Source organism: Atractosteus spatula, chromosome 7 (assembly GCF_055471065.1).
Source record: "Atractosteus spatula isolate fAtrSpa1 chromosome 7, fAtrSpa1.hap1, whole genome shotgun sequence".
Classification (NCBI taxonomy): domain Eukaryota; kingdom Metazoa; phylum Chordata; class Actinopteri; order Semionotiformes; family Lepisosteidae; genus Atractosteus; species Atractosteus spatula.
The window spans coordinates 15,015,460-15,042,006 of record NC_142712.1 but is presented as its reverse complement, the minus strand read 5'-3'; the positions used below and the strand labels follow the sequence as shown (position 1 = coordinate 15,042,006).

General features: G+C 38.6%; 1 protein-coding gene across 1 annotated transcript; it reads left to right on the top strand.

Moving 5' to 3' along the window:
• LOC148830617 (protocadherin Fat 4) lies at nt 1-26,547 on the top strand. Its single transcript, XM_088921583.1, has 16 exons — nt 1-57; nt 1,834-2,092; nt 2,904-3,248; nt 4,230-5,140; nt 5,585-5,759; nt 9,186-9,366; nt 9,810-10,060; nt 10,410-14,750; nt 16,345-16,446; nt 16,733-17,040; nt 17,182-17,267; nt 19,045-19,224; nt 20,188-20,312; nt 21,025-21,251; nt 21,842-22,103; nt 25,014-26,547. Exons 1-16 carry the CDS (start codon nt 1-3, stop codon nt 26,540-26,542), a joined length of 9,339 nt encoding a protein of 3,112 aa, XP_088777709.1. The 3' UTR covers nt 26,543-26,547.

Sequence of the window (26,547 nt, the reverse complement as noted above, 5' to 3'; positions counted from 1 at the left end):
ATGGATACCTGGGGCTTTAGAAGGATACCATATCTCATTCTCATGTTTTATTGGTTGGTAAGTAGGTTTGCACTGTCCATGTTTTTAGACCCGTTAAATTGCATTAGTTAAAATGTTTAATCGTTCTTTTGGATTTGTATTTACTTTTTAGGAAACTTAGAATAATATATATATAGTATTTCTGAAGTTGCGGTTGCTCAAAGCACAGCTGTAGTTCCCCTTCCTTTGATGAGTTAATTGTGCGTAGCACGCAGTAGTTGTCTAGTGTTTAAGATTGCTATAACTGGGTACTTGTTGTCATGGCAATCCTTAATTGTGAAATTAACTGCTGTACCATTAAATTCTTTCTGGTATTAATGAATATAAGAGGCTGGGCTTCGATAAAAAAGTACTTTGATGTACTTGTTAAAAAGTTGTGACTGTAGCCCTCTGTATACGAGTGCTGCACGGCAAATAAGAGCCATGTACCCTAAAATTTAAGCTTTAATCTCTAGCTATAAACCGAATGCTTGTATAAAAACATAATGCTTTTTATGCTGCTTTTATTGTTTACTTTGGGAACAAATGACTTAATGCGTTCAATTATTCCGATGCACCGTACAATATATCCAAACAAATAAAACCAGATCTCTCTCATTCTTACAAAACAGAGAAAGAAAATAAAGATCTTGCCTGCAAGGATATTTTGTTTTTTCAAAAGAAATTATGTTTGGATTTATTGTTAAATTAAGATAAAAATTAGTAGTAAACATTTTTGTACTAAGTAATATTTGTCTTTTATCTTATTTAACATTATGTTAATTTCCCATGAGAAACAAAAACATATGTTACACAGATGATACGTTTATCATATTTTCATGCAGTTGTACTATTCAAAAATATTTGGTCAGTAGAAGTGTTTGGTCGTTATTTGATTCATTTATAGTTTTTATGTAACCGTATACTGTACATTAAATATGTTTGTAATACAAACATATAATATTGCAGCCTCGGTGATGATGATTTTATTTACAGCATTCCTTTCTAATTTTGGACTAAGAAATTTACTTATCTACTTTAAATGTTTCCAAGGAGAGCACATAAAAAGCTTTATATCTAATTGAGCTGCATCAGATTTCCTTGAGTTAAGAAAAACCTTTTCTGTGGCAGGGGGTTTCTTCAGAATGGCATGCCAGTTGCTTTACAGACTGAAGGACAAGTCTTCATTATACAGGAGAACAATGCCAAGTGCCTGGGGGACACGAACAATGTAACACATTCAAGTCTATCAGCAATGCAGCTAACGTACTGTAAGCAGATACCAGAACTGCTAAAGGAGAACGAAACAATTAAAAATATAACCATATAAGTGTAACAAAAGCTTATTGTGTTCTCACAGGGATTTGTTACTACTAATAAAATGCTTGTTTCTTCTGGTTCTGTCACTTGTTTTACAAAGCATTGTATGTCTTATTTGTAAACCAGAACCACAAGTCTGGCTGACTCTGATGCTGCATTGAGGAGAGGAACAATACATGAATAGCAGGGTAGATACAATGCAGCAAAGAAGAGGTATTTTCATCTTTTCCCAGGAGTGTTCCAGGTTGCAGAAGAAGCCTATACATAAGTCCTGCCTATATTTCTGAATTGAAATGCTTCCCTTATAACAGAATATCACTCAGTCTGAGTAACAGGTAGAAAACTGAATAAGAAATATGGTTAGTTGTTAAGTGTGTTCTGTCTTGCAGGAAACATCTGACAATGTCTTTGAAAAAATAAAAGCTTCACTACTCTGCTAGAAAGTTCTGTATCAATATGCATAGTAATTATTTTCATTTGGAATCCCATTCACAGGATGTTAATGCTACAGTTGTACATTGCCTACCCTTTCAAGATGTCACAACCTCACCTGGTAATGACAGTATGTGGAAGACGTCTTCTTTCGCTGTGGCAGGGAGAGAACAGGAGGCTCTTTCCCTTCTCTCTCCAAAGAATTCAGGTGACATCCACTCACAAGGCAGAGCCACTTCACATCTGCGCAGCAGACGGTTTAAACAGCTGACTTTTTCTAAGCCTGTGTATTCCTTTGAAATAAACGAGGATACACCTCCAGGTAGGTAAGGGTAAATAACTGATGTTTTTCTAAAATACTCTATATTATTTTAGCTTTTTGTGAAAACTTTGCTATTTGTGAACTTTATCGACTTAATTTGAAGCCCACAAGAAATAACTTTATGTGAGTTCTGGGGAGAAGTTGAAATGGTTACAGTAAGTAAGTGAAGTTTGTGAGGTTTATTGAAGTGATACTTTATATAGCTCACACCCTCTTAGTGTGGCTTTGAATGTATTGTCCCTTGAGCTTTCTCAGAGTAAAACATGCTAATCATCTCTTGTGTGTCCCAAAAGACCCGGGATCATCACAGCAAGCTTAATTTGAAAATGCTACCCAGAATTCAACCTTTTAAAATCCTTATTAAAGTCTCGACACTGCAGGTGTTTGCAGTTCTTCAGAACTCCTGCTGTCACCTCAGCTTGTCATTCCTGGCAAGAGCTGCTAATAGCCTATATTTCACTTCCATTGCTTTAAAAAAAGATTGGACTTGCGTTATGATGTAATATTCCACCAATTCCCAGTTTTGTAAATGTGTCCATTTGACCACAGCTCCACGTTTTCACTGAGGCACTCATTCATCTTAGCACAGATCTGTGAAAACCACCACAACTTATAAGGTGATTCAATGCACTGTAACAGAAGAATGTCTTCTATATATTACTAAAAACCAAGCCTGCAAACCAATTCTTACTCACTTGTTAAAGTTAAATAGTAACCTTTTATTGAAATAAATCATCATGAATGAAGTTAATGAACTGGACAAAAGCCTGTGAAAGGTTTTCTAAAAGCTGTCTTATTTTACTTTCTCTAGGAACAACACTGGGGTTTGTAGAAGCCAGAAATATTGGTCAGGACAGGCAGGCCACCTACTCCCTGGTGGAAGATGATGGCAATGGCCTTTTTTTGCTAAACCCAAACACTGGGGAGTTCACACTGTCTCATGTCCTGGATTATGAGATTGAGCAATATTATATCCTCACAGTAGGAGCTGGTCTAGGGCAAGAACAGTTTGCAAGGGTGAGGGTGTATTTTAATGTTCTGGACATCAACGATAATTCACCTGTCTTCAGCCTCGATGCCTATACTGTTTCTGTGCTGGAAAATATCCCCACTGGAAGCTGCTTCTTCAGCCTCAATGCCACAGATGCTGATGATGGTTTGTACAAGTGTCAAGATTTGAGCTGTTCTGTATGGATCCACAATATACATTGATGCATATCTATGGGATATTTTAGGATTTTGAAATGTAATTTTATTTGTCTTTAAACATGCATGAAAAAAAGCTGGAACTCTATTGCCAGTATCTGCAGCTGTGCAGAAAGACTGGATTGTTGTGAGAAAGCACTGTTTTTCTTCAGTGAAGGATTATCCTAAATGATTGACAATCCCCTATTCCTCAGTCCTGAATTGTTGGCTAATGATGCCCCATACCCACACAGCTGCCTAGCAGAGTGTGTCCTGCTTACTTCAAGTGAAACCCAGGCGCTCTGTGAGCAACAAATGCTGTCAGGCCCTTGGGGACAAAATGGCTTTGAATATAGATAACCACTGGAGGTTAATCGGCATAAAAGCTGTGGCAGGTACAAAACTACCAAGTGCAGATGCTTAACCTCTTGGACAAAAGCCTAGGGCAAGCGGGATGGTTTAAGCCAAGCTTATTAAGTCTTACATCACACATTCCTCTCTGTCCTTCAAATAAAGTCTCTCTCTTAGCCCAATACAAAAAGTAAGAATCAGCTGAAGCGGAATCATCCTCAGAGGTTTTGAGTGAATTGGTCAGGAATACTGAAACTGATAGTCCATTGAAGTTATAGTGTTTGTTTTGCTTGTTTTTCTTTCTGAAGCTATCTTCCTAGACTTGTATAAGTACATTTCCACCAAGGATTTATCACTTGTCTTTCCTTTCTTTTACATTTAAGAGGGACTATAGGGGCATTTAGTTACAGTGGTTTGTAGTTTTTTGGTACCATTTCTTATTACTCAAAAATTTCCTTTGCATAGAGGCTTCCATAGATATCAAACTATGTCATCACTTTTTATATCAGAGGTCAACAATTTGAAGACTAGACATTACCTATGTTCTTACAATTGATTGCTGCTTAAAATTCCTTTTATTAAATCGGATATCTTTTCACAGGATTGAATGCAGAACTGAACTGGTCAGTGATTTCAGGTGATGAAGAGGGAAAGTTCAAAGTGGGGTCAAATGGTGTCATCTGCCTAAAAAAAGAACTAAACAGGGAAACAGAATCTATATATAGTTTAACAATCCAGGTCAGTGACTGTGCTCTGCCTGAAGACTCACGCCTTACTAGCACCACACATGTTACCATCTATGTAGAAGATGTCAATGATAATGCCCCATTTTTTAATTCTGGCAAAAGTGTTCATGTTCTAGAAGACACTCCAATACATGCTGTAGTCATGACTGTCCATGCGGTGGACCTGGATACAGGGCCCAACAGTGATATTGAATACAGTCTGGAGAACCTGTCAGGGAAGGCCTTCCGGATTGATAGCTCAAGTGGGAGAGTGTTTCTGGAGGAGAAGCTTGACAGGGAAAGTACTGGTTTGATGACTGTTCTATTGACAGCCCGAGACAAAGGATCACCTCCCCTTTCCACCTCCATGAACCTTTCCGTGCTCATTGATGACGCCAATGACAACAGCCCGGCTTTTACACAGAGTGCTTACAGCGTGACAGTGATGGAAGATGCTGCGCGAGGGTCAGATCTGCTCCGGATCTTTGCTTATGATTCTGATGAGGGGGCAAATGGACAAGTCCGCTATTCCATTTCCCAGAGTCCTTTCCTGATCGATTCCATGACTGGAACTCTTTCTGTGATGGACAGATTAGACCGAGAGAAGAGCCCAACACATACAGTTACTGTTATGGCGGTGGACCGAGGAGAAATCCCAAGATCTGCAACAGCAGTGGTCCATGTTGACCTCAGCGATGTCAATGACTTCATACCCACTTTCTCTCCGCCACTTATGACTGTACACTTGCTTGAAAATATGGACCACCTACCTCAAGTTATTCTTCAGGTATGAATTCAATCCACTAAACTTATTGATTAGGTTGCATATTAATTTTCATTGAGAACTGTCGTACTCAAGACTATTTTAAAAGAGGTCCTTCATGAACACCTGCACAGACTTTTTTTTTCTCCCCCAAAACACATTGCACAGTTTCTAATATTTATCAAAGGGAATATGATACTGTAATTTTGTCTGTTATATATGTTAGAGATTCCATAAATGCATGTAAAAGGACATAATTTGTTGAGAAATTAATAACCTTTGTGTATGTTCTGCAAAAATATTGCACTGCAGTTCATAAAGAATACTGATGATTCTAGTTCAAATTGCAAATGGACTAAGAAAAACATAAAGGACACTTTTTTTAGCAAAGTAATTTTAAAGATTCATACTGTTTTCACTTTAATAAAAGCTGAAGTGCAGTATTTTTACTTGGGTCTCATTGGCCAGGTGTCAGCTAGGGATGAAGATCTTGGTGTGAACAGTCAGCTGACGTATTCCATTGACAGAGGAAATGAGGATGGACACTTCTCTCTCTCTCCCAATGGTACACTCGGTGTGCTGCACAGCCTGGACAGAGAACTCAGGGCCAATTACAAATTGGATGTCATTGCTGTAGATTCAGGTACTCTTTTGATTGATGGTCAGTCATATGATAACGATGGGAAACAGATCTGTACATTTTTTCTGTGTACGTTGACAATGCGGTTAACAGTTTGACCTTAATATCTTGCTGTCTAAAGCAGGAAAAGTAAAATCGTGGTCATTATTATTAATCACTGTCCTTTTATATTTTTTAATTCAGAATCTCCTATTATTTCTGTTATAGCCATCTTGTGCTAATTAGCTAATTGTGTATTTTTCATGTGCTGGCTCACAGCTACGAGCCCTGTGTGACAGCACACAGGAGAGAATGAAGAAATGTAGGCACAATCCTCTGACCTGCTTGCACTTGATCAGTTCATTACAGGCAGTGCAGATCTGTACTGCTGACTGGAGGAATGACCTGCCCCACATTTCCATGTTACTGTGTCACTGAATGTAGAGAGAAAGTCCTGGCCAACTAGTCGCAACCATACCCTCAGCCATTTACGCGCCAGAACATGGGAAATACCAGTCACAGTCTGCTAGTAACGTAACCCAGGCTCATAATCATACAGCTCAACCTGCACTTGGGAGAGCTACTTGTTCAGAGGAGCCCCTTTTATATCCATTTATAACAGCTCTTTACTAGAGGATGTTTCTTTAAAAAAACAACAACTTTAATTTGCAACAGATTTAAATTAATCACACTGGCAAGAGGTTTCATACGCTATCAAAATAAGGCCTTAACTAAGAGACAACATTCTATACTATAATTACATACTCTATTTCTACACTTTTTATCCTTGTCTACTTTGCATCTTTTTGCGTTATCAGTGTTCAATGTGAAAAGTAAGCATGATCTGAATGTGCCGTAGACATTCTAGAGTTGTTTGACTTTACATTGTTTTATAGTTTGGATTTTACACTTGCATTTCCCTTCCTCTTACTGTTTAATCATGGAATTAATAATGGAAAAGCTATTTTGCAAGTGTTTTTCAGTATAAATCTATTGATTTTTTTAAATGAAGCATAGATCACTTTCATTTATGCTGAATTTCCCGGGTGTTTAACACAGATATCATTATATATGTGTAGTGTTTCATAGCCGTTCAGGGACGCCAAATATGTAATCATAGTGGCTCTCTGAAGGCACCAGTTCTGTAGGGTTTGGGCATTTACTGAGACAATTATTAATTGTAGCAGTAAATCACAAAGTTGATTCTTTTGATGGCTTTAGAATCCAACCATGCGATATAACTCAAACAACGCGCACACACAGGTACTAATACACGAGGATACATTTATTAATACATAGAATATGCATGTAAACCTAACAGATCTTATCGAGAGGGTTATCAGAATACAAAAGATATATATTCAATCAGTTACGAAGTGTTACACATATCAAGAGGACATACGTTCAGTATATCATTCATTAAGACCGTTTCGTAAAGTGAACTTGGTTACAACTTCTACATTAGATACTCAAAACAAGTACATAACTCTTAGGAATTAAATTGATATCAACTGGTTGGGATAACAATTGAATTCTCGAGCTGTAATGCATTGAAGTTGAATACTCATCCAATTTCTGGGGATTCAGATCTCCTGCAGGCACAAACAATCAGCTGCAGGCTTGTTGCTGTCCAATCCGCGCTCTCTGGCTCCGTGCCAGGCTGTGCTGTGCGGCTTGCGACGGTGCGCTGCAGATGCTCACTGACCGGCTAGTTAGTGTTGGCTTTAACTAGCAAAGTTTGTGCACAGGAGAAAAGATGACTGTGGATCCCAGCAAGTCAGGAAGAGGACCGGTTCGTTCCTGATGAAGAGCTAGTTCTGAATAGTGATTCAGCTGTCCACAGTTCTGACCTGTCCACGAGGCCTGCTGCTGGTTACTCTCTGGCAACCTCCACTCTAGACTCTTAGAACAAAGGAAAGTTCTGGCACTCGGACACACTGGCCGTTCCGTGGTTGTCCGGGCTGAGTCTCGGGATGGTCAGGAGGCGCGCTGCGAGAATGTCCTGCCCTTGGGAGCCTTCTGCTCCTGGGCCGTCCTGCCCTGGAATTCTCCTTTGAATTCCCTTTAGAACAGTCCACAGAATCCTCTCCAGAATCTTACTGAATCTCCCGAATCTGAATCTTGTTGAATCTGAATCTTGTTGAATCTCTGAATCTTGTTGAATCTGAATCTCCAGGCCTGTGTTGCCTGTTTTTACCTGGAGGAACTTCAGCTTGTTGATTGGCTGAAAGTTCCATGGGCATCAGAGTCCCACGTGGGTTACTCAGCCCTACCAGTCCCTGATTGGTTGATCAAGGTGAGATATGAGTCACTTAGTCCTGACACTTAGTAATGCAGTCCAGATGTCCATCCGGCACTCCCTAGACTGATAGGCGCCAATGGATGACCATTGATCATGATAGCCAGGCTTAGCTAAGTGCATCCCCCTTTGGGAGCTGTCCTAGGAAACCTTAAATCATCTTGCATGAATAGTTTCTCTGTGGCTGCACCACAGAGATGAACAGAGAAATGGGGCCTCATTTGGGAAGCTCAGAAACACTTAATTCTGCCTTATTATTAAGCCTCGCCGCTACATATGTATTAGTAAATTAAATTTGTACATTAGCATGATCAAATGACGTAATAATATACATTTAATTACTGTGGTTATTTTGGTTTTTTTTTCAGCTTATTATATTGTACACTACATTATTGCTCTTTGAGTTACTGAACAATATTTTTTATGGCTGCTTTTCAGCATAAAGGTAAAATAAGATTATAAAACTAAGGTTATCAGTTATAGCAATGCATCAATGTTTGTTTTTTAATCACTACTTCAAAATGAGAAAAATGCTAAAAGTTATATCCGCTTCGTATTGTTCCCAGAGTGAAAAAGGGTAACGAATGTACCACTTAGTATTTACCGGTCCATCACCATAGCTCATTGTACAGCGTATACCATTGGTTCCCAATCCTGGTCCTGGTGTTCCACAGACCTGTTGATTTTTCTTCCAGCTGAGCCTTCAGTTACACAATCAAACTCTTCATTGATTTGTAGGTGAAACAAGACCCCAAACAAGTACAAATATTCTAATTAATCAACTTCTTAGATCAAGTAAGGCTGCAGTTATCTAATTAAGGTGGGATGGAATGAAAACCAGCTGGTGTGTGGGTTACCAGTTCCAGGTTTGGTAACCACTGGTAAATACCACACTTGATGTTGCTCATTAATGTCTAAAACCTAGAAGTTTATGTAAACTACTAGCAATAAGAACAAAAAATTTGTTGTGTTCTTTTCAGGCTTACTGTACTTTCATAACGAAATATACATGTGGATTTTTTTCATATAGTGTAAAGTTGAAGGAATAAAGCAAATCCATACTGTTTCCAACACAGAGGACACTGGCTGTGTATTGAAATCCATCTATAACATATCTCCTTGTACTGTCTTGTTTTTCTTTCATGTCTCAGGTTTTCCTCCTTTAACTGGCTCAGGAACCATACAGATTCTACTTGATGACGTGAACGACAATAAGCCATTGTTTATTAAAAATTTCATCTCAGTTTCTTTATATGAAGATGTTCCTGTAGGAACTACATGTGCCATAATAGATGCCTTCGATCTTGATGAGGGTGTTAATGGAGAAATCAGGTACAGAACTAAAAAGACGTTCTCTAATACTAAATTAATGTATCTGATCTATAAAGTAAATGTTTTGCATTTTAAAAGTTAATTTCTGATGCTAGGTTGCTGAACTGCCACATCATTGTTTATTTCAGTAGGATAATTTAATTTACAGTTGTAGACTCAAATTGGAACAACCCTTGAAAATGCAAATGCAAATTGTGATGAGTAATATTCTTGATGTTAAAAACAAGACTGTTCTAAAACAGAAATGTATGGAAATAATATTACATACCCTTTTTCCCTGGGATGTGGAGAGTTTAAACAAAGCATATCAAGAACAAACACAAAGCACAATAATTTGTATAGCTTTTCAGAAACATTTTCTATGATTTGACATTGGCAAAAACTTCTTTATTATATCTATTTACCATGGTTCTTTGTGATGTCACATTTTGTGTTTCTTTCAGATATTCTTTGAAAGGTGGGAGTTCGTTCTTTTCCATTGATCAGTCATCAGGGGTCATCTTTACTACTGCGGTCTTAGACAGGGAGACAGTGGCCAGTTACAGCCTGACTGTAATAGGGATGGACAAGAATGCAACACATCCGCTTTCTAGCTCAGTCACAGTTTCTGTGGACGTCAGGGATGTGAATGACCAAAGGCCACAGTTTCTGAATGGTCCGTATGTCGCTAATGTTCCTAATACTGTAACCACAGGTGAGTACATCTGACCTATAAATTTATATGACAGGTACACATGCAATGTGTGTTTAGGTACATGTAGTTCTTAAATTTATCCAAGACGCACATCCAGGAGAAGTCCCAAATATCACATACATCCACATGTTAGAGCTGACTAAATTTATAGGCATTTTTTAACTTTTTAATAGCTTATTGATAGCGTATCATAAATAGTCCCATATGTGTTTATATCAAGCTACATTATGTTTTAAAACTACATCTCAGAAGGGTTTGATCATTGATCAGCAGCCTATGCAAATGTGTTGTGATATTTGCCAGACATATGGTTAATCTTACATATATGCATCTCTGTCTTGTACTGTAGGTTCCATTATCTGTACCGTCAGAGCAGTTGATAGTGACGTTGGCTTAAATGCAAAACTTAAGTTTTCATTGTTTGGGCCTAATGCTGACCAGTTCTCAACTGATGCAGCCAGAGGAGTTATTTTTGTTTCTGGTAGCATTAGTGGTCCAGAAGACATTACAATCAGCGTCCGCGTGGTAGACAGTGGAAACAACTCCAAAATGGATACAACAACTATAACGATAAGATTTCAGGATGCAACAGAATTCCCACGTGTGACAGCAGCCAGCTTTGAACACTTGCTTCCAGAAGACCAGCCTTTGAACACTCAGGTCACTGTGGTGACTGCAGAGAGTAACAGGAAACAGCTTTTGGGACCAATCTTGTACTACCTGGCTGCAGGAAACTTTGAGGAGATGTTTGAAGTGCATGAGCAGAGTGGGGCAGTGACTCTGAAGAAGCCATTAGATTATGAGACAAACAAGGAGCTCCTGCTGTGGGTGGAAGCTAGAGATTCAGGCTCTCCACCTTTTTCATCCTATGTTAAGATTCACATAAATGTGAGTGATGTGAATGATAACTCCCCAGTGTTCACCCAAAATGTTTACATGTGTGAAGTGACTGAGAATATGCCACCTAGCCAGGTATGTGAAGTGCTAGCCATTGATCTGGATTCAGGAATTGATGGAGATGTGCAATACAGCATTTTAAGCGGGGACATAGACAACACCTTCACCATTGACATGAACTCTGGGATCATAAAAACACGGAAAAGTACAGATCGAGAAAAAGTACCTCTTTACAATTTAACAATTCAAGCCAGAGACAAAGGGAATGAACTCCATACAGGCACTGCAATGGTGATTGTAGCTGTTCTTGATGCTAATGACAATGCACCCCGTTTTTCACAGATCTTTTTCACTGACATCCCTGAAAATGCTCCTGTTGGATTTATTGTCATACAGATCACTTCTACGGATGAGGACATTGGTGAAAACGCCGTGAGCACCTATACAATTGTTAACAACAGTGATAGGCTTCCTTTTGCTATAGATGAAGCCAGTGGGCATATAACCGTTATACAGTCTTTAGACAGAGAAACCAAAGATCGCTACATTGTCAAAGTCAATGCCAACGATTCTGCTTGGAATGTTAACACTGAGGTCACTATATACGTTACAGACATTAATGACAACAGTCCTGTGTTTTCTCAGTTGTCTTACTCTATTACTATCCCTGAGACAAAAGCTCGTGAGATATTTCTAATACAGGTTTATGCCAGGGATGCAGATCTGGGACAAAATGGACAAATCGTCTACTATATTGAGCCGCCTAGTGATATTTTCAGAATAAATGCAACAACTGGAGATATTCTAACAAAACAGCCCATTGCTCTCCATGATTTAGAAATGCAAAGCCACAGAATTACAGTCGTTGCTTCGGACTGTGGTGATGTCCCACATCGTAATAACACCATAGTCACTGTGAACTTTGTGCAGTATAATTACTTTCCACCAGTTTTTCTCCCTTTTCCCTCTGTCACATCAGTCCCTTTCAATTTAGATGTTGGAACAAAAGTGTCACAATTGTCTGCCATTGATAAGGACTTCCATTCCAATGGTATAGTAGAATATTTTGTCTCAGGAGGAAATGCTTCTCTTTACTTCGAAGTAGAACGAAGCAGTGGAATGGTATTGTTAAACAGTTCATTAAAACAAAACATGAACAAACTGTTAACACTACAAATTACTGCCAAAGACAAAGGTGTCCCACCTCTTTCGACTCTAGCCTCTGTCAGGTTTTTAATCACAGATGAGAACCGGTTTGCCCCACAGTTTTCAGCATCACAAGTCACATTTTTTGTTCCTGAAGACTTACCTGTGGGATCTGTTATTGGGAGGGTCAAGGCACAAGATAAAGATCAGGGAGCAAATGGATTTCTGTATTATGCTTTGGAAATGGAAAGTGAGGGTTTAATATTTTCAATTGGGCACAACACAGGACTAATAACTTTGCTAAGTAGTTTGGATTTTGAAAAGCAAGATGTTCACAGACTTCAGGTCACTGCCAAAGACGATGGTTGGACATCTAAAACGAGCAAACTTGATGTTGTTATAGAAGTCCAGGATATAAATGACAACCCCCCTGTTTTCTCTGCTAAGCAGTACATTGTTTCAGTACCTGAGAATTCACCCATTGGCACTTCTGTCTTCCAGGTAGAAGCCACTGATATTGATTCTGGGGAAAATTCACAGATAAGCTACTCACTTATAAAAGGACACATTGATATGTTTGCTTTAGATCCCCACACTGGTGTTATAACTACTCAAGAGATGTTTGATTTTGAGCTGCAGCAGGTCTACAAAGTAATCATCAAAGCTTCTAATCCAGGCAATCAGGATCAAATGAGCCTGGCACAAGTTTGTATTCAAATCACAGGAGTTAACGAATACATTCCTAGATTCAGTAAAAGTCAATATGACTTTGCCATTTCAGAGAGGTCACCAGTTGGCACCAAGCTGGGACAAATTTCAGCCACGGACTATGATTTGGGTTTGGATGGAGATATTTATTACTTGTTGGTTGGCCAAAGCAAAAAAGTGGGTTTTGACATTGACAGAAACAGTGGGGAGATTTACGTTGTGGGAGATTTAAGACAATATGCTCAGAATCATGCCGTTTTAAGAATCCTTGCTAAGAACAAAGGCAGTATTAATGGATCTAATTTTGATGAAGCACTTGTTCTTGTCAATGTGTTGGATACTAATGATCCTCCTGAATTCTCCTCTGATGTGTACCATGCTCATGTAAGTGAAGGCACAGCAGTGGGGACATCAGTCATTAAGGTAGCTGCTGTTGACCAGGATTCCTTTTCAGAGTGGAATCATTTCTTCTATAGCATTGAAAGTGGAAATGAAAACAATTCCTTTTCCCTGCATCCTTTAAATGGTGTGATCTCTGTTGCTGCACCTCTTGACAGAGAACAATGGCCCTTTTACAATCTGACAGTTGTTGCGATTGATGAGGCACCTCTTCCGGCCACAGGAAGGACAAAGGTGCTTATTACAGTGAGTGACATCAATGATAATGCCCCTGTCTTAAGCTCTGCAGTAGGCCATGTAAGAGAAAATCAGCTGTATGGCACCATCATTACAATTCTGAATGCTACAGATGCTGACCTTCCTCCAAATCAGGGCCCATTTACTTACAAACTTGGGAAATTTGAACTGGAAAACAACTTCATGCTGTCACCAGATGGAGTGCTGTCCACTATAAAACCTGTAGACCGTGAGAGAAACAATGCATTCCCTTTGCCTGTGGTAATCCAAGATGCTGGAATCCCGCCTTTGTCAACCACAGCAACAGTTCATATTACAGTCTTGGATGAAAATGACAACCCATCTAAGCCAAGAAATATTTACATTGAGGTCAAGTATTATAGTACCTCTTTCCCAGGAGGCCTGATAGGTAACGTCAGGCCAGAAGATCCTGATATATCGGATGTGTTTAACTGCAGCCTGAAGAATGGTCCAAAAAATGTATTTAGTTTCCCTGCTGGCAAATGTGATCTGTGGTCATCTCCATATCAGGGAGAGGCTAAATTTAATCTCATTGTAGAGGCACATGATAACCATCACCCATCTGTCAACAACAGTGTCTATGTAAATTACAAAGGCTTCTCCAATGCCTCCATTAATAACTGCATCCTCCTCTATGTCACCTCTCCTTCGTTTGAGGTGTTTTTGTCTGTAAATTACCTGAAGCTCATTAAGGCTTTGGACAATCTCTTTAATTTACAGGCATCTAAAATCCACGTGTTTGGAATGAAGCCTCTACAAAACAAAACTCTTATTCTGGCAGCCGTTAAAAGTTACAATGGACAGTACATAAGCGGTGAAGTAGTCAGTGCTATATTGTCAGCACAAAAGAAATTTCTGGAAGACCAAAGTGACATTAAAATTTTGGTCATCACTAGCGATCCTTGTTTCATGAACCCCTGTCAAAATGAAGCTGCTTGCAACAAAAATGTTTATGTAAGCCCAGGCATTGAAGTTCTGGAAAGTCCTACAACAATATTTGTCACCCCCAAAAATGTGGAGATATTTAACTGCTCTTGTCTGCCAGGCTTTACAGGTGCACTGTGTGAACTGGACATCAATGAATGCAGTGAAAGTCCGTGTGAACACGGGGGAACATGTTTAAATTATCCTGGAGGATTTTCCTGTCACTGTATGGCAGGCTATTCAGGACCGCTGTGCTCAGTTGATATCGATGAATGCAAAAGCATTTTCTGTCAGAATGGCGGGACCTGTTTTAACTTTCAAGGGGATTTTCACTGCGAATGCAGTCTCGGATATGCAGGTAAATAGATTTCATTTTATCTAATTCATCTCCTTCACAATATATTTGTTTGATGTACAGTTGTATTTGATATAGTATGATGGACAGTTATATTTTGAGAAAATTCCCAATCAACAATTACTATGCAGCTTTTATTTATTAGTTATGAAACACAAATGGAGAAAAAAGCCAACAATGTTTGTTCTGAAAGTGTGGGGAATTCCATTTTTAGATCAATTACAAACATCAATTAGAAACATGATACCTCACCTAATTCTCACCTAATTTCTTCAAAATTGAGCATCAGGAAAAAAAGATTTTCTATATCCAGTCATGTTTTTCAAGAAAAATAAAGTGTGTGTAATTTTGACATTGCTTAAATGTTTTTTTGCATCATTTGATGAATTAAGTGTTCATGACTGATTATGTATAACTTGCATAGCTACAAAATCGGCACGTTATTAAGAACGTTGAAGAGGCCCAGGGTAATTTAGCCTGTTGAATGTCAAGCATGATGCCTCCTCATGTTCTTTCACTGCCAGTTCCACTGTATTGTGAGAGACCTTAATCCGTTCAACAGTCACCATTTTCAAGCTCAGTTACCATATAGGCTCAGTGCTCAACAGTGTTCATTAAAGCAACAGGTATATGCAAAAGAGATAGTGTGAGCCTCACCTTAGGTGTACTCATCAGCAAGGAAGCTAAGTTCTCTTTAGTAATGAAGTTTTGTGCAGACCACCCTGATGTACATCAAGGAGTATGGCACAGATATACAAAATAGCATACTAATTATTGTGTACAAAAGACCAATCGATGGGCAGGTCCAAGTGTAATAAATGGCCAGGGGTAGCTTGTTGATACAGAACTTTACTTGTAGTATTTGATTGCAGCCCAGCTGTATTGGTCAACTCCTGGGACCTCACATTGTTCCTTTAGGCTCATCTTGATGTTACAAATTTTCAACAGAACAACATAATTTCAATGCTTCTTATCTCATAACCATTTTCCTTGTGAAAAAGGGATAAGAGTGTCTAGCTACTTGCCAAACATTAGCCCCAGTGATCATTTTAAGGGATAGACTGGGACAACTTGTAACATACAGGTCTCAGAGGCAAGTTAGGAGACACATTCCAGACTTTTCAAGAAGAATGGGACAGAATCCCACAAGAAACATTTGCAACCTGGTGCAGTTTCAGTACTGCTTCCAATAGTAGTCACAACACAACATACTAATAAACACTGCTGATGACAAATATTAGTCAGCATAATGAACTTCCGCATGGTGTTTATGTTCAATGAAATGTCTTTGCACATTCTATAAAAAAGTTTTGTAATTTTCCTAATAAAAATTTGTGAATTATATAAATGATAAGTTAAGTAACGTAAGGAATAATACTTTAATGTGATTTATTACTTTATATGACCATAAATAAAAACAAAAGCTGAGAGGCCTAGATGTTACCCATTAAACATGACATGCTCCAGACTGTCTTTACAGTTAGCTTAAGGACAATACATTGATTACATTGGAGTACCATTGTTAAAGTGGAAGTGGATCCGCAGTTTTTTAATACTTAAGTCTTATTTGAAGTCTGTCACATTGTTATTGCTTCAGGAAAATATTGTGAGCAGTCTGTGGACCACTGTGCATCATTCCCTTGTCTGCAAGGAACCTGTACAAATTCTCATACTGGATATATTTGTCATTGTCCATTTGGTAAGAATAAACACCTTTTTTACAAACTGAAAATTTGTAAGCCTGCTGCTGTCCCAGTCTGCTTTCTTTTGTCTATCACATGGTCTGATTATTTTAAACAGAAATAGCTTCTTAAAATTCTTAAAATAAAATTACAATTAGAGATTATTGTCAGTGTGGAATTATTGCTAGGACAGTGTGGAATACAAATAAGCCTTACACCATTCTTTGTAGCATGACAGCTTTGTATGCTAATGCCAACTTATCTTCAATATAAAACCCATTAACACCTCTGTTCATTTTATAGGTGTGAGTGGTATTAACTGTGAAGAACACAGCTATGGCTTGGAAGAGTTATCCTACATGGAGTTTCCTCCTTTAGACCCACGGAATAATGTCTTTTCTCTGGAATTTGCCACTGTGCAAGAAAACTCCCTGGTCGTTTATAACTACGCCAGCATGACAGGTTCAGCCAGTGAGTTCCTTGCACTGGAGATAGTGGATGGTAAAGTTCAGCTCTCTTATAACCTGGGAAATGGCACTGTGAGGCTGAAGACGGAGAAGATTGTAGCAGATGGGCACTTTCATAAAGTTCTTGCCAGCAGAATGGGGAAAGTGAGTCATGTGCTGCAGGAGGGAAAGCTTTCTCCTACTCACAGAACATGATTGCAGCAACTGCAGATTGTAATTGACAATGATTGAGTTGATTGTGCATCCAAGACTCAAACTGAAACAGACTGTTTATGCGTTTGGCAGGTTGCTTCTTTAGAAGTGGACAGCTGTTCTGATGATGAGAGCGATGGATTTTGTTATGCACGGAGTGGAGGAATTGGCACTGAAAGGTACCGGTGCAGTTTTAATGAGATCTGTTTTAAAGCAAGACAGCACTGACCTTGTATTTTAATGCACAGAAAAAAAAACCAAAATGGAATTGAGCTGTGTTTTTCTGGTTTAGAACAGGCCTTGGTCAGTTAAACGGAATCCCATCATTCTGTACAGTAGATACTGCATTAGATTATGTTTGAAATGTTACCATTGAAACAGCTCTGGATGGATATATTAGAGAAAAACTGTAGCTCAGATTTGTTAAAAACTGGTAACAAAAAAACTCCATTGCCGTTTACTTTGATTTTAAAGTAATAGTTAAGCTTTTTTTCATTTACTATGTGCCTTCCTGATGATAAAAATCCCAGTTGTAAGTGCTGCAGACGACAGGTGACTTAAAAAAACAACTAACCCTATATATTTGCAACAGGTTGTTTACATGACCCACAAACCAGAAATGGACGTTAGTATGGCTGAAGTGCCCTTTTTATTTTTTATTAATTACAACATTTCTCTCTACACAAAACACAGACTTCGTGACATGCAAAGTATGTCCAAGGGGCACATTTCACATTTTGGAAGGAGAAATGGCACTGGAATGTCTTTTTTTTATACAACACCAGTATTTGTGATAGAACCAAAAGAAACCATTTGTCCATAATAGTCCTTGTCGAGAAGCTGAAGCAAGAACAACCAAATCAATGTCCAGTTTGGACCAAATGTCTAAATGTCACAATGTCCAATCGCATCGGTCTCTGCAATGGCTGGACTGTATTGAAAATCCTCCCTGCACTCTGTTTACCCTTTTTCTGTGGCCTCACAGTGTCACACAGTATCACACAGTATCAGCTCTCCAGGCCTGTTCCCTTATCCCCCCCGGCCAGGAAAAACCAGCTTTCCTTGCTATGTCCATTTTGTGTCGAGGGGCTCACGGAAGGAAGACAGAGCACCCATCTGTTCAGGCTCAGATCTTTTTTTTATCAGTTTTGTTATCCAATCCCCCTCAGAGGGCATTTGTCACTGTCTCAGTGAGGAGCAGGTGTGTCCAGTTGATTATCAGGAGGAAGCCTGGGTTGTTTGAGAGCTGTGAGTATGCAGATCTCCAGGTGTCAGGGGGCCCTATTGCTTCTTTTTTTTCCTTTCTGGCCTCCCTCTTCTGCCCAAGGTCTGGTCCAAACTGGCTCAGCCACACTTCCATGTGCCAATACCTAAGGTGTGGTAATTGTGTTATGTCTGGGCAACCGGTGTGTTCTCCAGTCCTTGCTAATTGTTTTCCGTTCCACTGTCTGCATTTGAAGACTTTGAAGCTGAAGATTTTGGAGGAGAAAATAAACACAGGAGAAGAACAGGCACAAACATGTTGACACAATTCTGGCCACTAAATGCAAACTTAATTAATTGCAGCCTGTTCCTTCTTCAGCTGCTGGCAGTCTGTGACATAAGCCACATTTGTGTGCTTCATTTAGTCATTTTCCCCACAGAAAATGGACAGGTTTGCAACTGATTTGATTGTTTAAAATTCAGCACACACAAAAGGCTCAACATTGTATCCAAAAACAATTTTCAAGATTAAACTTTCAAACTTTGTATCTAAGAGACCAAAAGCATACTTAGATTTGGATCACTGACTATCAGAGTAAAGGGACTTGGTCATTCTGTCTACACCTGGAACCCTGTAAATAACAAGCATTTAATGAGTATCTGGTTTGGTTCACAATGTGCTATTGACTACAGGAATGGTAAGTATATTAAAATATTGACTCACGGCTTTGCATTTTCTTTTTCCCCACACAGGACATTGGACGTGGGTTCCAATAACATGATGTTTGGTGGAATTAAGTCTATTGATCCCATTTTGCACCGTCCGTCTCAAGTCAGGACTGATGATTTTATCGGATGTGTGAAAAATGTCAGGCTAAATGGCATCCCATTAGACCTGTCTCGAGCCCTGGCATCCTACAATGTGCTTGAAAGGTATATCTATATATTTGAAATATAGTGGAAGAATACCAGCCACTGAATCAATTTTTAACTCTGGCTGTTTATTATAGAGTAATGGAATGCATAAATACAAAACAAACAATGAAATGATACTTCCTAAAATGTTTGGAAAAACTACAGTAATCAAGATGCTAATTCGTTATATAGTACTCTTGCAGTTTATGGTCATTTACTAATTTGGACACTAAAAAAATGCAAAATCAAAACTGCGCCGTGCCAGTCAGCGAGAAGCTGTCAAATGGGTATTGATTACTCCGGCTGCAAAGAAATGCACATTGCAGTTCTTTACATTGTGGTTTTATCTATTTGTAAGAAGCCATACTTTATACTTTATTTCAGCGTTTTTAATTTGCTGCTTTAGAAATTTTAGACTCATTTTAAATGGTAAACAATGATTTGTTGTTTATATTTGGAACATTCAGCAACAAAAATACTAACGAAATCAAAGACATTCATTCACATGACTAGGTACTGTACATCTAATGCACAAAAAAAAAACTGGATAAGTTTAATTTTAGACCAACATGGCCAACAAAATAATCTCTGCTTGAAAAAAAAACTGCTGTCAAACTTTATTAAAATGCTCCATATAAGAGGCATATAAAAATGGAAAAATACAAAATTGAATTTAAAAATACTGAAAGCAGAACTCCACAGGGGCACAGGCAGTTATACTCCCATTATTATTTTATTTATTTTAATGTTTGAATGGTATGATTTTGTTTATTTCATTTTAATTTGGTTTATCTTGTTAGCTGAGTTTCCCCATGTCTCTTTGAAATGTTTAGTAAGTTATGGAGGTGCAACTCTGAGTTGCATTTGGAAATGACATTTGGATTTGTGTTTGCTCTAATGCAGGCTTCCTTCTAGCACAGGTCTTTTCTTTGTCGTCTTTATCCTTTTCCTTTGCCAACACTGTAGTCCTCTTTTTCACAGATGTCCACGCCAAGGCGCCCCCTGTGGTAGCAACGTGTGTCTCAATGGGGGAGTGTGTACTGACCACTGGTCCTTCTATCTCTGCCACTGCTCAGATGGCTTTACTGGAGAAAACTGTGGCACAAGTATGGCTGTTGTCTATTTGATGTTTCAGTTTACCTGCTGGTCTGTAATAAATTTACAACTCAATTAGGTTGAGTTTTCTTTCTTTCTAAACATCTGAAGAAAGATGTTGGCTTAAACATTCTGAAAGAAATATGTTTTAAATAATTTTAATCATGTGTATGACACAAAAACCTCCTTTCTTTATAAGTCATTTTAGAAGTGTCATGTCATGTATGTCATTGTAGTCACCACAAAATTGCTATGTTATTATAGACCGGGGTGGCCAAACCTAATCATGAAACAACCACAATCACGTTTAATTACTGATTTCTGAAACCTTGTAAGAAATTTAAGTTTTTTGATCAATTTGAAAGGGCTAGAAAAGGTCTCTTATTTGTACAGATCACAAAATTACCATGTTGAACAAATTACAAGTGGTCAGCTGTTCCATGTCTTCACTCTTTGAGTTAAAAGTAAAGTAACAAAACTGGCTGGACTGTTGCTCTCCAAACAACATCGGCTGACCCTGCTGTAGACTAAATGAGTTTCTTCTTAAAAATGCTAAACCAAAGGATTTGCTGTGACAAATGAGTGCCTCATGTTAATATTTCATCATACTGCTGTTAAGATGCAGGCAAAAAATCCTATTGAGCATCCTGTTTTCCCAAACCTGACCTCAGCATTCTTGTAGCCGGTCTAGTAATTGTAATACTGACTCCTTTTATTGATCAGGAATCTCCGAGGACTCTGCCTTACAGCTTAATGGTGAAGTGTATGTTGATTATATCATAAAAGAAAGCCACAGAAGAAGGCAACGAATGAGAGAGCTGCTGAATGGCAGGAGAGAGTGGCTGGAGGAAGCAGACAATCTGGCAGCAATAGAAGTCAAACTGAAGACCCCAGCAAGAGAGGGGATGTTACTCCACTGTCAGGGCAGGGAAGGCCACACAACCCTGAAGGTGATTGTCTTTGAATGAGATAGGTGAAATAATTTGACCTAGTAACCATGCTTTTAGACATTACCTTTACATCATATACCAACCTTTAATCATTGGATCTGAATTTAAAAGACAAAGTTAAAATCCTCTTGATATCAAGATTGTCTATCTGTACTTACAGACTCTGAATTACAAAATTTGTACTAATTTCTCACAATGTTAATGAGAGTATGAAACTGCATCTAGAATAAATGCTACTTTGTAAAAAAACATTGATAGTTGCAGGTGCTGTTTGGGGAAATAGATTAGCTCATTTTTTATGGTTAAAGTTTTATTTAAGTAGAGCTAGAATGATTTCTGTACTTCAGAATCCTTGGATTTCAATTTTAGGTATTTCCATTCTGAACGTGGAGCACAGATAATGAAGACTGTGCCTCACTTCCAGAGACATCAGAAAATACAACAGGAGTCGGGCCAGGTCACTTTCAGAAACACGATACTGATAATTACAACAGCATTGTAGTTAAAATCTAAAAAGGTCTAGGAAAAAGGTGGCAATTCTAAACTAAGGTGTCTTAAAATTGCAGATGGTTCTTTCTTTTAACTTGCAGATGACAGATGGAAGACTTCATTTAGTTTCAGAGGACAGCTTGTCTGGTTATATAGAGCACATCTTTTCTGAGGCCTTCCTCTCGGATGGCTTCTGGCACATTCTTCATCTGCAGAGGAATGGACCTTTTACTAGACTGGTCATAGATAACCATCATCTCATCAACACAACCAATCATACCCACGACTTCACTGGTATTAATGTGGAAAGAATTTTTCTAGGGAAGGTACCAAAAGGATACATGAGAAACCAACCTGAAGCAGGTGAGAAGATTTCAATGGTCACAAAAATTTGAAAGGGAGAATTTAGGAACCTTCTTTTATCAATTATTTTTTTGTAGCAGCAGCTGAGATATGACACAAATTGGCATTGTAGTTGCTCAGAATTCACTGCAGAAAATAAGAAGGCCATGCCTCTGAGCTTAGCAGTAGTGTTATCTTGTCTGCAAGAGCCTGCTCCTGCTACTGTACTGGCTGCAATGAGCATAGCCTGCCTCTCAGCATATCCATTGTAGCGCAAATAGGTCTTCTTTTGAGAGTATTATACCCATGGTATGTTGTGAAAAAACCCTGTTACAACTTCCATTGTCCAACGAAATTTTCTAACATATTCCAATTATTAATAAATTTTGCTTTACATTTAGTACAAATCATTGTTTAATATTATGTACATTGATGCATGTCATCAGAAACATGTAGAGTAGCTTTGTCACCTTCACAAAATTATTTAAGCTAATGTAAGATATTTCTGTTGTATTTCTTTAGCCTTATAATATGGTAAGTTATTGCTTTGGAAGGCATTGTTATCATTCTTATTTTAATCTCTTGCACTGAGCAAATTGGTATGAAGGCTAGTAGACCTTTTAAGCTAAAATCCAGCCCAGTAATTGTGACAGCAACATATGTTACTACCGCATACTCCAAAATTAAGTTTCTGCCATCAGAAAGACCTATATCCTGCAGCAGATATTAAACCTATGCTCTTTGAACACAAATACATTGATCAACATCCTTGGAGTTTTGCTTTCTAAAGTAAATTAGAGATTAATTTAAATATGCATTCAGGATGTAATTCTAGCACAAAATGATTAGATCCACTTGTTAATTTCACCCTTTTGTGATTACTTAACATCCTCCTTTAAAAGAAAACCAAAACCCAGGCTACTTAAATGCACTCTTTAGCATTCTAATGCAGTAGTAATCTGCAGTTGTAGTATATATCAAGTTTGCTACTAAAATATTTAAGTGGAGGCCCAGGAGTACACCTGTTTTTGTTTTGGAAATGAGATTAGATCCTGATGCACCTATCTTGAAGGTTAAGAAGAGTCAAGAGGTATCTGTCTGTCTTATCCTGTTATCTGACCCCTCAGAAACTGCACACAATTCCCTATGGCAATTGTATTGGAAGGGAATGTGTGCTGTATGGCCCACGGCACCTCCATATCAGATAAGAACCATGTTTACCAGAATCATGATAGACATTATGACATTATGAGTAAATAGATTTCACTCAGGCCTTTATTAGAGATTACTGTAGGATATCACTGTAAAAATTCCAATATCGAAACGCTCAGTAAAAATCACTGTAAGGTGCATAGGGATGGTGACCATGACAAAAAAAAGAAACCATGGTAAAATAATTGCATGGTAAAAGAATGATCAAACTTTTGGAGATTTATAAAGACAAACATACAAAAGACCATGGTCAACTTTTGAAAAAGAGTTTTTTATTTCTTTCTGGTTTCGCTCATTTCTAAATGTACATGCTGGAAAAAGATACCACTCAAAGTGAAAACAAATCTTTGCGTTAATAACGCAGTAACATAACACAATGTAATAAAGTTACATTGCTTTAAGATGATGTGCAGGAACAACAAAACTCTCTCAGCATCATAACTGTGTGTACTGTATATGTCACATTATCATGGAAATTAAATACTTTTTAATATGAGGGAGAGTTTATTATTGGCTCTCCAAAGAGAATCTTCTCACGAATCGCAATTAAACAGACAAGACAGCTAATTCTGCAATTCAAATGCAAGAACTCCAGGCTTCCTAAAGGAAATTAATGAGCTGGCATTGTAAGGTAGTATAGAATAAATTTGTACACCTTCTGCTGGATCCAGCTGTTCATTATTGAGCCTACAGATTAATTTCAGAAGTTAAAAGCTCATGTTTCTCTGATCACAGGACTATTTTATATCCATCTTATCTTATTATATTTTTTAATTTAATTTCTTTTTTGTCCTGGTGTGTGCTTGGTGTATGGTTAATTGTAACCTCTGCTTAAAATTACTAAAAAACATATTTGTCATGAGGACTATCACTTTCATTAAATAGATAGATAGATAATACTTTATTAATCCCGTAGGGAAATTGATGTGTTACAGCAGTCCAGCCCAAGACAAGCAAAACAGACATCAGAATAGTTATAAAACAAAAGACAACAAAATAAATAAAAATAAATAAATACATAGGTGTGTGCAAAATGTGCTGATCATAGTCACTGTAAAAACAATAAAATATGTGCAAAATGTGCATAGGTTTATACAGACTGATTGTCCAAAAAGTTCAATGGAGTAAACATGCTGTCCATAGACGAGCAAATGAAGGGCTAACAGTCCTAGCCTAAAAACCTACAGTAGCTTAAAACCAGTTTCTGTAGGCAAAGGATATTGCAATGAAATGCTGAGAGGAAGTAGATACTGTAGCATGATACATTGCGAGGCTAATTTGCCAACTGGCTAAGCATTGTACACCTAATACACTTTGTCTAATATTTCTGTGCTGTTTTCCTCCTAGAGGTATCTGTTCTCTTCTCAACTCAGTTTTGTTGGGGTATTTAGTTTGTATTATAGAGAATACATAAAAAATACCAAACCGGCGTAGTGTTTTTCATATTTTTGGTGTACATGCAAGAAATGTTTAAAATGGTGTCAGCAACAGCAAAATGAAAAGGCAATTTAATAATTTAGTGTAAAAACAGATTTCTTTTCAGTTTACCGATACAAAACATGTTGGGGTGTGCTATCTGTGGTTCAGAGTTAAGGGGAACTGGATTACCTATATAACAAATGTAATGGATACCAGGCTACATTTACTGGAATACATGGATTATATGAAGCACCACCTCTCCATATTAACTCATGGGTATGCACTTTTCTGTTGTCACAGGTTTCATGGGATGTATCGAATATTTGAGATACAATGGACAGATTTTACCTTTCTCTGGATTTAATGAGGTAGTGGAAGCACAACCAAGACCCCCTCTTGTCCACACAGGGTGTGTGTCTGTTAGTGGCTGTGCCAGCTCCCTGTGCTCTGAAGAGACAGCCCTAGCTTCGTGTTTGTCCTACCACTGCATAAATGGAGGGACCTGCAACACTCTGGCAGAAGGAAATGTTTCATGCGTCTGTCTGTTGAATTTCACAGGTGCCCTCTGTGAATTGTGCTCGTCTGAAATTGATAACCGTGCGGTTTGTTACAAAACCAAGAAAGCCGTGCCTCTGTGGATTATCGCCATCATTATTCCTGCCACAGTGGCACTGATCATTTTTGTTCTATTTCTGCTGTTTCGGTTACAAGCTGTGTCCCTAGCAAAGCAGGAACCAAAAACGTCAGAAAAGGGAAAACAGGGCACTGATAACAAAGCCTTCCATGATGACAATGCTGATATACCAATACAGGATATCGATGGTAAAGATAAACAGCCAGACATTATCAAAGCAGAAAAACAAATCAGTTCAACAGAGAAACGCATTGTTCAGCGGAACATTAATGAAAGACACCCTGGCCTATACTGTGGCAGTGAAACAGAGTACTGTGAAATAGAAAGCACTAGCAGTATCATGATGTCCGACACCAATGTTATTCATCCCAGGAGACACAATAGCAATTCTAAACAGAAGGTGTTAGGACAAAATGTAAAGCTGAGCTTACAAGAACAACGGCAGAACTCTGCCTCGTGGCACAACACAGAAGGCTCTGCCCAGAGAGATGAGGAGCAAAGTTTTTTCAAAATGCCACAGGCATTTGTCCTTGAGAATGTGAGAAAGGTTGACCAAAGGATCTCTGAAGTTGGCAATTTGAGACAAGTTGAAATGGGTCCTGTTAGGCAAGTGGATTATCAGTATGAGAAAGATAGGGAGGCAAGAAGGAAGTACTTGCCAGAGACCACTGGGCCTCCTCTGGGCTTGACAGTAGAGGAGGTGAAGAAACTGAATGAACCCCATGGCCAGACGCAGGACCCACTGCCGGGGCCAATGAAAAGAACGTGTCACAGCATGCACTTGTCTCCCAAGTGGGCATACACCCATCCATCCACAGCCGACAGCTCCTCTGACAGCGACACCCACAGCTCCTTTACCTGCTCAGAGTATGAATTTGAGAGGGAGCTTTCGCTCACAAACGGGCAGTGGTGTCTCTGCAAACAGGCCGCCCACAGTGCCCTGGCTGAATATGCCCAGAAACGAGATAGGAGCAGAAAGACCTCCTCTCCTCTCAGGGAAGGCTGTGATGCTGAGAGGAGTGTTGACTCTTCTTCCCCTGGAGCTGCTCGCCAATGGGAAAGCTTGCTCAGTCTGGGCCTGCGTTTCGAGAGCTATGCTGAGGTTTTTGAAGACATTGCAGGTTTGCCCATTGCACAGGAAAACGTTCATCCACTCTGTTTTGATAGAATGAGTGAGCTGGAAGAAATATTTTGATTTTG

What these genes read in the sequence shown, in the direction of transcription:
- LOC148830617 (XM_088921583.1), top strand. Translation starts at nt 1, where the DNA reads ATGGATACCTGGGGCTTTAGAAGGATACCATATCTCATTCTCATGTTT. An exon ending in TGCCACAGATGCTGATGATG is followed by an intron (nt 3,249 to 4,229) that starts GTTTGTACAAGT and finishes ATCTTTTCACAG; the next exon opens with GATTGAATGCAGAACTGAAC. An exon ending in TGTCATTGCTGTAGATTCAG is followed by an intron (nt 5,760 to 9,185) that starts GTACTCTTTTGA and finishes TTCATGTCTCAG; the next exon opens with GTTTTCCTCCTTTAACTGGC.